This window comes from Hydra vulgaris, chromosome 04, assembly GCF_038396675.1.
Source record: "Hydra vulgaris chromosome 04, alternate assembly HydraT2T_AEP".
Classification (NCBI taxonomy): Eukaryota; Metazoa; Cnidaria; class Hydrozoa; order Anthoathecata; family Hydridae; genus Hydra; species Hydra vulgaris.
The window spans coordinates 45,733,415-45,749,375 of NC_088923.1; the positions used below are offsets into that span (position 1 = coordinate 45,733,415).

The 15,961-nt window shown below is 27.4% G+C and overlaps 1 protein-coding gene across 1 annotated transcript in view; it reads right to left on the reverse strand.

Moving 5' to 3' along the window:
• Positions 1-15,501, reverse strand: part of LOC100197302 (phospholipid-transporting ATPase ABCA3) — a 131,277-nt gene extending 115,776 nt beyond the window's left edge. Inside the window, exons 1-2 of the mRNA XM_065796441.1 lie at positions 14,605-15,501; positions 1,235-1,855 (exon numbers count right to left, since the gene is read on the reverse strand). Coding sequence (XP_065652513.1) covers positions 1,235-1,855; positions 14,605-15,426 — 1,443 coding nt within the window. The 5' untranslated portion in view covers positions 15,427-15,501. The remainder of the gene's footprint in view (positions 1-1,234; positions 1,856-14,604) is intronic.
• Between the last annotated feature and the right edge of the window lie 460 nt (positions 15,502-15,961).

Here is a 15,961-nt window from a genome sequence, read left to right on the forward strand (position 1 = left end):
AAAACTTAAAATTGACATTTCTTAGAAAAAAAAAATTTTCATTCAGTTTTGATTCATTCAAAACATTATGAACTATAATAAGATAAATAAATCTTTAAAATTATCAATTATTACAATGTCACGATCACTACTTGTGACATTTCTGATTATTACACTCTTCATTTATTGTTGGTCATGTACATTTCGGAGAACACAATTTTTTGCTTTTAATGTTTTTAAACTGTAATTTACCACATGCATCTTCTGTAGAAACCAAAAAAATTAAAGAAAAATATAGTTATTTGAATTGTAGTAGTTCGATTTATAAAAATAGTTGTAATTTGAGTTTTTGTAAACTTTATATCTATAAATCTATCTTTTGTAAACTTTATATCTATAAATCTATCTATCTTTATCTGACTCCATCTGAAATAACTAGGAGTGTACTATATTGAAAAATTTATTTTGATTTTGAACATGCTTGACTATTACATTATTCATGAATCAGGTTAATTAAAAGAAAATATGCTTAATCTAAAGAAAATTTGCTCATTATTATATTATTTATGAATTAGGACTATAAAAAATAATGTCTTTAAGTTTTAAAATTTTGATTTTCATTGCCTTGGGGGCCTTAAGGAAATTTAAAAAAAAAAAAAGATTTAAGTGTTGATAACCTTATAAAGATTTGATCAATTATTTTTGATTTGCTTGATTGAAATCCAGATTCAGAACAGATTTTCATTGCCTTGGGGGCCTTGAGGAAATTTTAAAAAAACGAAACAAGAAAAACTTACTAAGCATCAAAATTAATGGAACAAATCCTTAACTATTTCATTAGGAAATATACTTTTAAACATTTATTTAAAAAATCCATATCCATGCTTCAAAAGCTTTTGAAGAAAAAATTCTTAAACTCTTTTTTTTTAGTTTTTAGTTTCAAATAACAAAACTATTCGACTTGAACATGTGGATAAATTTTATAAGAATACAAGTTAAAACTAAAATTAAAAACCGAAATTCTTTGCCAAACTATGTTATTTCTTCAAGATCTGTAAATTGTTTTAAAACTAACTTTGACTATAACATTAACAGCTGTTATAGCACCACAGTATGCTCTGCAACAATGTATATATTGTTGTTACAGTAAATATATATTTTATTATATTATTATATTATTAAGTAAAATACTATTAATAATTAATAATATATTATTATTATTTATTATATTATGAAAACTTAAAAGTAATCTTACATCATATTGATATCCAAACCAATAGCTTTTAGTGAGAAAAAAATTCCATTTTTGTGGTATTCCATACTCCCCAGGAAACACTGCTTCTATATACCATGTCAATAACCCATATAATACAATGTCCACTAAAAACATCAGTAAAACTTGTAAAAAAGTAAATGTTGTATCAATAGTTACTCCTTTATTTATATTATACCATTGCAATCCACTTCCTTGACCTTCAAACTGACCAATTAGATTTGAGCCTAAAGCCATTGCTAATTGAAAATCGAGACAGGAAAAAATTTTTGTTGTTGTTGAAATAGTATCATAAGATTGAAATAGAAACCAATATGGAACATATAAAAGAAACCATAAAATACCCCCAGCTGCTGCAGCAGTATTTGCTTTTGAAAACAAAGTGGAAACAAAAAAGCAAAACATTATTGATGAAATTGAGTACATCATTAGGAATATAAAGATAATTACACCATTTGACTTGGTAAGCATTTTTCCACCTCCAAAATTAGCACACATTACAATGCAAATGAGAATCATAGGAATAAGAAGGAAAATAAAACATTTTGTAAACCAAGCCAGCCAGTGAATCCAATTCCGAAGACCCATCATTTTCATTGATTCCTATAAAAAAAAATTATAACATTTATTAAAGATATTTGTTACATACAACATCCACTTTTAATTTAGCTTTATAAATAAACATTATTCAAGAGTATTTATATTCCACAAATATGAATTTCAGAAATAGTTCCAGCAAAACAGAATCATTGAATAATTAGAAATTTCAACTAATTCTTTCCATACTGAATGAATTTTAAAAACATATCTGAGAATAAAAACTTATATATCTGCAAATAAATACCAATAGTAATTTTAAAATGTTTTATTTAATAAAAATAATATCATAAACAAATTAACAATAATTATGACTTATTCTAATTAATTGAAATTTAAAAATCATTTAAAAAGATAAAAAGAATTAATGAAAATGTAAATTTGTAAAAAAAAATTGATTATTTTTATTTTAAAAATTTCATGAAAAATGTCTAAAAATTTAGTTATATGTGGAAGTTAAAAATAAATATAAATAAAATACTGTTTCAATATCAAATTTATCCTCTTTGATTAATATGCTGTTTATATGGACAATAAAACATTTTTTTAAAGGCATATTAAAATGTTATTATAAAATACTGTATAAAATAACAATAAATTGCCAGGTTGTTTTTTTAATACAAAAAGTTAGTGTTAATATAAAACAATCTCATATTGTTTTATTGTGGTTTTATACAGTTTTTTACATTAAAAACATATTAAAACAAAATAAAACATGTTTTATTTTCAGTATGAACAAGTTATAAAATACTAAATGCTATTCACTAAATTTGATGAAAAATTTTCCAAATGAAAAAGCCATCACAAATGGCAAAACAATATAGGATAAAAAATGAAATTTAAAATTTTAATAATAAATAAATAATAGCTTAAAATTTGAAAAGTAATTTAAATAATAATTTTTTTAAATTTTTAATAATAACTTAAAAATTTTAATAATAATAAAAAAGTTAAAATAGCAAAACATGAAAAAAGAATAAAAAATTACTTAAACATTGAAGAAAAAAGTTTTAGTAAAAGAAATCAAAATCAGCATTACAAAATTGAAGTCAATAAGATTAAGACCTAAAAAGCTAAAAAAATAAAACAAGAAAAAGTGCTTCTAAAAATTAAATTTGAAATTTTATTTAACGCTTTTTTATAAATTTATATTATTATTGTATTTTGTTGGGTGATATTAATTTGCAGAAAATGAATCAGCATAAAGTTTTTTTGTTGTTGTTGTTAAATTTAATGTAGGCCCACAATTACAACTAAGTTTATAAATATTGGAAAATAACACTGTGATAACAATTTTGACCACAATCTATGCAACATTCAAAGCCTAAAAAAAGCAAAAATATGACAAGCCAACGCGACCTATATATTTTTACATTTTTCATGCTTTCCAAAAATGCCTAAACAACTCATTACAAGCAAGAAAATAATTTTTTCACTGGTTTCTTAACTGTATATTATGTCTGTCATAACTTAATTGAACAAAAGAACCCCAAAAAGTATGATGACCCAGTGCAACCTTTATATTTTTACACTTTTCATGTTTTTGAAAAATGCATGCACAACTTATTACGTGAAAAATATAGGTCACACTGGGTTGTCATACTTTTCAAAGCGTTTTTTTCAATTGAATTAGGATTAGGCATTAGATGGGACAGATAAGAAAGCAGTAAAAAAATAGCTCTTTTGATCGTAATAGTTGTTAATTAAATTTCTATTTCTTTTAATTAAATGTTATTTAATTAAAAGAAACCAAAATTGTTGATTTTTAAAATTTTTTAAAAAATTGCTCTTAAAACTTGACTTCTTGACTCATTGCATTGGTTTTGCTTGTGTCTCTGTTTTTATGACTAAGCATTATCTCCTTTATCTCTATTATTTCTTAATGAGGGTACAGCTCTAAAACTCTGTTTTATGGTTCTGAAGTTAGCTGGTAGTCAGGTTTCTCAAACTCTGTGGTAGCTTCCTGAGAGGCTGATTCCATCAACAGCTGTAAAATAACAGAGTACTAATAGTACCATGTTACTATGGTTAGTCAGTAGTAATGAGGCAATTGCTTGGACAATTACATAGTGTACTGAGTCCTATCTGTGCTTTGAATCAAGTTCTTTAACCAATTTAAAAAATGACTAAAGTATCAAAAACTATAAAACTCAAAAATCATCATCATCACGAAGTTCTCTAAATCTATCATTCACTAATATTTGTAGACTTCAAAGTAACTTTTCTTCTATTGAGTTTCCAAAGTTCACTAGACCTACTTGTTCTTTGTGAGACTAAATTGAGTTCAGTTGTCTTATCTATTGATCTAGTGTTGATAGTTCCTTTAATTAGTAAAGACTCCAGTAGTCACATGCTTGGCCTGAGAATTTACATTGGTAAGAATTCAATCATTCTTTTAAGTGCTTTTGTTTAGCCCACTTCGTTCTATCACCATTCTCATTGTTCTATATTGCTCTCCTTTATCTCAAGACTGCACCCTATTTGATGTTATATAATATCAAATTGACCAAGTTCTTTCTCTTTCTCCTTTAGCCAATATCCTTGTTGTTGGTAACTTTAATGTTCATCACACTAAATGACTTGGTTCTAGTATCAGTGACTTCGCAGGTCTTAACGCCCACAACTTTTGCCTTTCCCAATCTCTAACACAAATAGTCAACTTTCTAACTCACTTTCCAGACAATCCGAATCATTTACTTTCTATACACAAGTTATGTCTTGTTTCTAATTATATTCAGTGCTCAGCTTCTCCACATTCACTTAGATGCTTCTGCTCACAGTTTGATTTCTCTAAAACTCATTCTTCTTCATCATCTGAATTACCCTATAATTGTACCTTTTACAACTGTATGCTGTAGTGGTGTAATGGTAGAGCGCTTGCTTCAAAAGGGAGAAGTTCTAAGTACGACCCCCACCACATCTCTGGTAGTACAGTGCTCAACTTGTTTCTCCACACAGCAACCTTGTTTGTCAAGGTTCATGTTTCAGAGTTAAAGAGTTGAGAGAGGGTTGTAACCACAATAACAAAAAAGCCTTCTTGACTGTAGTGTCCCTCTTGGCCTTGGGGAGGTGAATAAAATTTAAAAAAACAAAAACTACATTAAAGCTGACTGGGACTCTTTCCATGAATTTTACTGTGATAGCATTTGGGTAAAAATCTTTTGCCCTCTTGCTGACAAATATGCTTCCTATGTAACTTCTTTGATTCAGGCTGGCATGGAATCTTTTATTCCCTGTAGACAATTTTAAGTCAAGTTTCACTCTTCTCTATGATTTTTCTCTCATTGTGCTGTTGCAATTTTCACCAAATTTTCACATCCTATCACCAAAATAATTCTCCAGAAAAAGATGTCTTTTTACTATTGCTAGAAACCAATGTAAAAAAGTTTTGTCTAACGCCGAAGCCCACTATTACAAACTCTCGTATTTTTTATCAAAAATCAGGCTTCAGAGACTTCAAGAGAATCTTTAACAGTGTCTATAATAAAAGCAAACCTGTTATTCCACCTCTGTTGCATGGTTCAGGTTACCTCACCTATGGTTTGTTACCTCATCTAAAAACAAAGCTGAATTGTTTGTTTAGAACTTTTCATCAATCTTATCTCTTGATTCCACTAATCACATCCTACCAGATACAGCTGACAAACAGGTTGATCAATTGCTTGACATTGGCATCACTTTAGGCTCTGTATCTTAAGTGATTTTTTTGCATAGCTCTTCTACAGTTTGTAGTTAGGACAACATACCTGTTATAGTCTTGCAGAAATGTTCTCCAGAGCTGTTGTCAATACTTTAAAAACTATTTAACAATTGCTTATCAGCACGCCTTTTCAGGAAACATGTGCGGATTTTCATCTTGTATGTCAACGCATGAGTATTTTATTTTAGACAACTTGGTCATGGACATTTGCAAGTTTTATTATATTATAATATAAAATATATTTTCCTAAAATAAAATATGCATGCATGGAAATACAAGACTAAAAACCGCATGTGTTTCCTGGAAAGACTTGGTAAAAGACGGTAAATTTAGATGTCAAACTATAGAATATATATATATATATACATATATATATATACATATATATATATATATATATATATATATATATATATATATATATATATATATATATATATATATATATATATATATATATGTGTATGTATATATATATATATATGTTAGCAACATGAAATATAAATGTCTTAAAAATAAAAATAATGATATGTTTAATATTTTGTATGACTGCCTTCGGCTTTGAGGATATGCATGATACGCCGTGGCATGGACTGGACCAATGAATGTAAGGTTTCTGGGGTGATGCTTTCCCACGCTTCATTCAAACACCTCCACAAATCTTCCAAACCAATGGGTTTGGATACCTGCAGCTTTCGGAAGATGATCTCCCACAGATGTTCAATGGGATTGAGGTCAGGGCTCTGAGGAGGCCACTCCAAGACTCGTACGCGTTTGGAGGTTAAGAAATCACATACCAGCTTAGCTTTGTGACAGGGTGCGTTGTCCTGCTGAAAGACAAACTCACCTTGTCTGCCAAATAAAGCACCAGCTGAGGGGAGCATGTGATTTCTTAGGACTTCAATGTACTGGTCCTGGTTCATTGCACCTACACAGCGGTACAATTGACCTATCCCGGACCATGACATGCAACCCCAAACCATGATAGACCCTCCTCCGTGCTTCACAGTAGCATTAATGCAACTGCTGTGGTATCTTTCACCCACTCTTCTCCTAACTAAAACTCTCTTCCCACCACTAAACACTTGAAAACTGCTCCCATCACTCCAGAGAACCTGTTTCCATTGATCGATGGTCCAGCCACGATGTATCAGTGCAAATGCTCTCCGCCTCCGAAGGTGATCACAAGTTAACAGCGGTTTCTTCGCAGCAACACAAGTGTTTAAACCAGCTTTTTGCAGCCTGGCTCTAACAGTCCTAACAGCCAGCCTGATTCTATATAGTCTATACAGCCTGGCAGCTATATCAGGGGCAGTTAACCGCCTATCCGCTAAGCTCATTCGGACAAGACGATCATATCTAGTCGACGTCTTCTTCAGACAACCACTGCAGGATCAATCAGCCACCAATCCTGTCTCCCTGTATTTCCTCATCAGCCTAGTTACTGTTGACTTGCTTTTTCCCATTTTCTGAGCCACTGCATCAAAAGTCGACCTATTCCTGACCTGTACAACCACCTCCAGCCGTTCCTCAGCAGTCAGCTTCTTCGCTCCAGTCATGATAATAATTTTATAAAAATAAATCTAAAATAAAAAAAATTGTTTAATAATACCAAGTAATATGAAATACATCATTAAACAATATTTAGAATGAAAAATAATACCAAATAAATGCTAAGCAAGTAAAATTTTGACCCCTAATGCCAAGTCTTAATTGCACAATTAGGCCCATCATATTAACCTCCATTTTCCAAAATAAAACAACAAATAATGCAACCAATGTAAAAATTACAATTAATATCCACTAAAAACCAAAAAACAAATACAAAATAACATGGACTGGTAAGTTACAAACCCAAAATACAAATAAATAAAGTATTATCAAATATATCAATTGTAAACAAAATTTAAAGGGACATCAGCTGATCGCATAAATTAACATCCAAATTACCACAAAGTTACTAAAAATTAAAAGTCACAAAAAAATTTAAAGTTCCTAAAAAAAGTACATTTTTACAAGTTTTTAATAAAAGTAAATAAAAAAAGTACATTTTTACAAGTTTTTAATAAAAACAAAAATTTTTTAAATTATTTTTTATAAAACATTTATTATTTTTGAAATTTATATATTATTTTGCTTCTTTTGAGTACTTTTGAGTAGGTTGACCTACTTTTAAGGAAATTTTAATTTTTAGTTTTAGGACCCCATTGAAAAGTAAACTTAATTGAGCTGTTACTAAATATTGGAATAATGCTTTGAAACTTTAACGATTTACTTTTTTTCATCAATTAACAACATTTAAACATCTAGCCACTTAATTATTAAAAAAAAATTTTTTTTTTGAACTGGTCTAATACACACTCACACACACACATATATATATATATATATATATATATATATATATATATATATATATATATATATATATATATATATATATATATATATATAATGTATATCATGGATGCTTCAAGCAAGTTTTACAAAAATATCGTTTCTTATTTAAAACGTTAAAAATAAAAAAATAAAAATATTAATGCATTAAAAACTTTTGTAAAAAACTTAACTACTTAACTTTGCAGAAATCACATATATATATATATATATATACATATATATATATATATATATATATATATATATATATATATATATATATATATATATATATATATGTATATATATATATACTATATATATAAATATATATTAAATGTATATATATATATATATATATATATGTATGTATATACAAAGCGCAACAAATTGTTTTTTTTTAATAAACGTTGACACTCGTTTCTTAATTTATTGACAAACGTCTAATTTAAAAAAAATGTCAAATAACAGGACTGATAACGCAGGGGGGTGGGGGGTGCATATGCCTTCCCCCTCTCCCCTCCCATCCCCACTAAAGGCCCTTTATTTTATTGCATCAAGTTAGTTGCAGGAAGGCTAAATAGCTTTGATATTGACCTCCAAAAAGACATTATTGCCATGACCACTGATGGAGCAAGTGTGATGGTAAAAGTCAGTAAAATGATGTATTGCTATCAACAACTATGTTATGCTCATGGAATACAACTTGCAGTTATTGATATCTTATACCAGAAAAACAATTTAGAAGTCGAAGAATCATTTACTACATATGAAGATTGTTAAGAAGATGAATATGGTAACACTGATGATGAAGTTATAAATAAAGAATATGGTTTGACAATAATTTTGGACCGACCATCTGCTGAATTGGTTAGCTATTACAAAGATCTCATGAAAAAAGTGAGAAAGGTTATGAAAACATTTAAAAACTCTCCTGCCAAAAATGATACATATTTACAGAAGTATATCCTCAAAAACACAGGAAAAAGCTTAAGTTGATTCTTGATTGTAAAACTAGGTGGAACAGTATGTTCAGTATTTTAGGAAGATTTCATAGACTAAAAGTGTGTATTGAAAAAGCCTTAATTGATGTTGGGTCCGAAATTTGTTTCACCCAAAAAGAGTGGTTCCAAATCAATGACTTAAATATTTGCCTGGCACCACTAAAAATTGGTCTAACTATTATGCAGGAGAGAATCGAACATTGTCACAGTGGAAACAACTTTTCAATTTATGCTAGATAAATTACAAGAGGCAGTCATCACTTTTGAGCATAGATTTAGCCGTGGCACTTTGTGAGAGGTTTACACATTGTAATAAGAATTTAAATGGACTACTAGTTTACTTACAAAATCCTAAAAAATATGAACAAGAAATTTAAAAAAAAGAAAATACTTTTTCAATGCCAAAAAGAACCGTTATGCGTCAAGAAATAAAAAAAATATTGATAAGAGTTTATACAATTGAAGAAAAGAAAAATACTTACTTCTACAATTCTATTGCTAAAAAAAGAATTGAAAAATCAAATACAGAAAGACAAGAAAATTAAAAGAGATACCAAATTTAGATTCTTTAGACTTTGATAAATTATTGAAGCAGGAAATGCCTGCCTATGAAAGTAACGGAGTAAGAGGCAAGTTTCTAGATATAGCGCATAGTTACTTTTGACCATATCACCAAAAAGCATAGAGGCCGAGCGAGCTTTTTCAGCTGCTGGTTTTTTATGCAGTCCTTTGAGGAGTAGATTAAGTGATGATACTTTAAATAGGGTCTGTTTCTTAAGAGCCCATTTCTTAAAATTATTTTCTCTTATTTGATATTTTAAAAAACAAATAAAGCTAATGGGCGTTCTATGTAAAGCTAAAAGATGTTCTACGTATTTTGGCTTATCTTTTTGTTCATTAAATGTTAAGAATTATATTGATTTACAAATGAATTGTGTTTTTTGGCTAATTTACCTCATCTTATCAATTTAATAAGTTGAGTATATTTTTTCTGAAATACTTGAAATAAAAATACAATTGTCATTTTGCCTTTTATAACGTGCATAAGAAACCTACCAATTCTGCGCGGGATCCCACGGGATCTGCACAGAAATTTAAAATTCCCGCAGGATTAAAAAGTGTGTGGGATTGCAATCCCTAATTGCAAATGCATTCATTTTAACTAAAATTTTCCATGCTTTTGTAAACGAATGTAAAAACTATACTAAAACATAATTACTTTCTTCAGTTGTGTACTTAATTATTAAACTTAAAAGTAACACTATTGAAGAAAGTATTAGCATGGTTTTTTTTAAAGTCATTGAAAATGCGTTTGAAATTTTAGTAACTCTTTGTTTTTTTATAATAAAAATATTTTTTTTATAATAAATAAAAAGCTATCAATGACATAATTATTTAGAAAAAAAATTTCTGAAGTTATGCGTTTGTTTTAAAAAATTTAACAAGAAAAAGTATTTTTTATTTTATTATAAAAATTTTATAGATTAGAACATATAATAAAACCTATGGCAATTTTGGTAGTTAAATAGCTTTTTTGATTAAAAAAACAAATTTTTAATATGAAGAGACTTGTTTTGATTCAGGTGTCAATAAAACTGATTCTTGATTGGCTTTTTTTTTATAATTCAATTAATCTATAGTACTTAATTAATATTTAAAGTATATATTAGGTTTTATACATTATATATAATTAACAATTCTATTTCTTACATTTTTCAGCTTTTAATTGATTCTAAATTTATGTTAATTGGTATATTTTTTATGGAAGTTATGATTAATTTAAGTTTATAATTACAAATTACAAATTAAGTCACAACTTTCTTCAGCAATTATATAAAAATAATATATATATATATATATATATATATATATATATATATATATATATATATATATATATATATATATATATATATATGTATGTATGTATGTATGTATGTATGTATGTATGTGTGTCTATATATATATATATATATATATATATATATATATATATATATATATATGATATATATATATATATATATATATATATATATATATATATATATATATACATATATATTAACGAAGAAAAAACAACTTTTTATATATATATATATATATATATTTATCGAGCCTTCCTAGGAAACGTGTGCGGTTATAAAAGTAATAACACTATAATAGCATTCTTACTTTTATAACGCGCTTATAACTTTTATAATTCATTCTTTGTTCAAACAACATAAGTAATCCCAAATTTTAATTGAAGTAGAAAAGCATATAGAAAAATAGAATGGATATTCAAATAATACTTAAAACTTAAGGAACTTACAACTTATAAACAACTTTATAAAAACATAATGTATAAAAAGTTGGTCCATAAAAACATGCATTAATTTTAAAATCAAACAATAAAAACTGTTTATTGGTTGATTTTAAAATTAACGCTCATTTTTAAGGACTATTAGTAACATTTTTCATAACACTTAACTTTTTATAAAGTACATTTTTATAAAGTTGTATAAGTGATTTGTAAAAGTTCCTGAAGCTATTAACAATATTTTAATATCTGCTTTATTTTTTCTAGATGCTTTTCTACTTTAATTAATGTTTGCAATTACTAATGTTGTTTGAACAAAGAATGAACTTTAAAAGTATTAAGTGCTTTATAAAAGTAATAACACTATTATAGTTTTATTACTTTTATTATGCAGTTAGTGAGTAGAGTGGTATTACTTTTGAAGTCGTAAGTTTATTTTTTTGTTTTGTTTTTTATAACTTTCTCGCTAACAAACTTATAATAATTTGCTCCTTAAAAACAAAGTACACAGCTTTGCATAAACTTAAATTTTGAAGACCAGATATTTTTCCAGAGCTTGCAAATTGTGATTGCTTAATTTAACACTTGATATATATTTGTTACATTAAAATTATACAAATATATTTTACAAACAGATGACAATTTATATTTTCACTTTCTTTTTTTAAAAAAAACAAATAATATATAAAAAAATCATTCATTTTAATGTTTAAAACTGTTTTTTTTTGCTTTTTTTTTTTTTTTGCTTTGAGTTACCGAATTTTGTTGCAAAAAATAACAACCACTATGAAGAAACAAAAATAAAAACAGTATACAAAGTATTTAAATTATTGTTATTATCATTTTTTATTAAAGTTTATTTTAATTTCCTATTTTGTTATTTTGCTTTCTTTGTTTTTTGAAACTTTTTTCACCAACATATACAATAAAACTTGCAAACCGCCATGACCAAGTTGTCTAAAATGAAATACTCATGCATGGGGACATATAAAATGAAAAACCACACGCATTTCCTGGGAAGGCTTGTATATACAGGTCTCAATAGGATTAAATGAGTGCTAGAGCGAAGAAAAGCTCTCCTAAAACCAACATGGCGAGCCATGCAAGTTGCTCCTCTAAACTGCTCTTTATGAGAACGTTTGCTTCTTGCACAAGCTATATGTTTATTTATATAAAATTGTTTATTAAATACAAAATTTGGTTTTATACTTGTTACAAGCGTATGTTTGTAACGTTAATGTTACAATAATATAACATAACAAGCGTCTTTAATTGCAGTGTTTTTTTAAAAACTGTGCCTGTTTATTATCTAATTCATTAAATTTAAATGACTTTGCGTTTTTTATTTTAGTTACAATAATAATTATACAGAGAAAAAAAAACGCTTTTGCGAGAGCTGTAAATTGCTTCCATAAATCATTTCAGAGAAGTGTGGGCGAGAGATAAAGCTCTCACTTACCACAAAGGCCTACAAATATATATAAAATATATATATTTATATATATATATATGTATATATATATATATATATACATATATATATAAATTAGTAAAAAACACATATCTAACTTTTTTCTTCAACTTGAAGTTTCACCATTGCTGGATCATCAGGAAGAGTTCCTGATGGAACTCTTCCTAATGATCCAGCAATGGTGAAACTTCAAGGTGAAGAAAAAAGTAAGATAAGTGTTTTTTACTAATTTATTATTGCTCTGTTTTTTAAGAACATTGAGCACTCTATTTTTAAAATACACTAACATAATTTACATATATATGTATATATATATATATATATATATATATATATATATATATATATATATATATATATATATATATATATATATATATATATATATATATATATATATATATATATATATATATATATATATATATATATATATAGATATATATATATATATATATAGAACCCTTAGATGTTGTCCGAAAGTTTTTTCCATATTTTGTTGACAAAAAGTAAAAATTAAAATGCAAGACCGGAATTTTTTTTTTTATAATAATGATAGACTGCCTGCCCCAACCAAACCCTCAGTCGATGTAGCAGCACTCCCTTGCGGGTCAGGCTATTTGTCAGTCGATGTAGCAGCACTCCCTTGCGAGTCAGGCTATTTGTCAGTCGATGTAGCAGCACTCCCTTGCGAGTCAGGCTATTTGTCAGTCGATGTAGCAGCACTCCCTTGCGAGTCAGGCTATAAGATAGTCGATGTAGCAACACTCCGCGCATGATTTACAGTGAAAAAAATAAAAATAAAAACATTTTATTAAAAAAAATAAAAATAAAAACATTTTATTAAAAAAAAATAAAATAAAAACATTGTTTATATTGTTAAAAACATTCAAAATGTTTTAAAAACATTCAAAATGTTTTAAAAACATTCAGAATGTTTTTAAAAACATTCTGGTTAATTAAATTAGCGTTTTTGTGGTTTTTTTAAAAAACGATTAATTTGTAATTAAATTAATGGTTTTTACTTTCGTCCAACACGGAAATGTTGGACGAAAGTTAAAAGTAATTAAAAGTGACGTATATGTTGGCGTAAGAATCACTTTTTTCCTTCCGCTCTTCCCAAAGCCAACAAACTATAGATCTATATATATATATATATATATATATATATATATATATATATATATATATATATATATATATATATATATATATATATATATAAATATATATATATATATATATAAATTGTTGCATTTGGGAGTACGTTAAGGTAAAAAATGATTCTTTCGCCAACAAATATGTCACTTTTAATTACTTTTGACTTTCATCCAACATTTCTGTGTGGTCATAAAGTTAAAACCATTAATTTAATTACAAATTGATTGTTTTTTTAAAAAATTGCAAAAACACAAATTTAATTGACCAGAATGTTTTTAAAAACATTCTGGTCAATTAAATATTTTAATAATATAAACAATGTTTTTATTTTTATTTTTTTTAATAAAATGTTTTTATTTTTATTTTTTTTACTGTAAATCATGCGCGGAGTGTTGCTACATCGACTATCTTATAGCCTGACTCACGACGGAGTGCTGCTACATCGACTGACAAATAGCCTGACTCGCAATGGAGTGTTGCTACATCGACTGACAAATAGCCTGACTCGCAACAGAGTGCTGCTACATCGACTGAGGGTTTGGTTGGGGCAGGCAGTCTACCAAATAATTAAAAAAAAATTCCGGTCTTGCATTTTAATTTTTTTTTTGTGTCAACAAAATACAGAAAAACTTTTTGACAATCAGTTAATTAAATATATATATATATATATATATATATATATATATATATATATATATATATATATATATAAACAGATATAAAAAAAGATGTAAATACCTTTAATTTATGCTCTTTTTCATGGACAATATTCTTAACATTAGAAAGAGCAGTATAAACGAGAGATAACATCAGTAGCAAAGGAAGTGTGCCTTGAATAACAACAACAAAAGGATCAAGCAATTCTTTTGGATAGGGAAATCTCCGCATAGAAATATCAAGGTTTTGAATGTTAAATGAGTCATTTTGGCTTTTAATAATTGCTAAATCAATAGCTCTTTGAACCGAAAGAAATCCTTCACTAAAATAATCTGGAGGTCCGCCATATAACGAATTTTTTGCTCGTGGCCCTAAACCTTGGAATGAAAACGGAAACACAAATTCAGTATACCAAGTCTGAGGTATAATTCCAGGGATGTTCATTTTTTTACGTGGATTAGATGAAAACCTTAGTCTGTACTTAAAGTCTTTTTTTGTGGAAGTTTCATCAAATATAACTCCACATAAAAATGTTTGATGTGAATCTTTTTCCAAATCCGTAACAACTGCATCAACTAATTCTTTTTCAGTATTAAATGGAGTTATAAAAACATCTAAATATAACATTAGATTAGACATAATAGAAAAGTACCGAGTATTATTTGGAGCAAATGCAATTTTCCAATTTTTTGACATATCAACAGGTATTTTGTCAGTAATACTAAAACCAGACCATCTATATTCAACATCTTCTTTCTGTTTTATAACTGTAACTCGTAGAGTAAGTAAAATTACCATAAAAAATAAAGGAAGAAATATCTCAAAAACCGTAGAAATGGGACGACGTTTCTGAAGAAGAAAATTTTTCCATGATAATAACCAAAAATCTTTAAACCAACTCATTTTTAGAGAAAGCTAAGTTATATTATCAGATTTTTGTATGTGTGTTTACGTATCAATAAAAGTTTAAGTTCCGATGTTACGTCAACACGTGATTTTTAGAGACATCAACTTGATGATCAAGGGGAGGATCATTGGGCGCAAATTTCATAAGTGAAACTTGCGCTTCTCTTCTCTCCGAACGAGACTTTTTATAGACGGATCGTCCAAAAGTGCAAAGCAGTTGCAAAACTTTTAGTTGATTAGTAGGAAGTCATAGTCGATTAAATCCACGATTCGTTTTGTCTTAGTCGACTAATTTCGACTTTCAACTGGTCAACTTTTTATTAATTTAGTCAAAGTCAATAACAACATTATTTTTTAGTAGTGTTGTTATGATAAAATTTACCGGTAAATTTACCGATAAATATTCCGTTGATTAAATGACTGAAGAAGCCGAAATCCCCAAAGGGCATTTCTGAAAAATCACGCACGGATACTCGTATATGTTTTGTATATTATTTTTATAATAATAAAACAGGCGATCTCTAATTTTCTC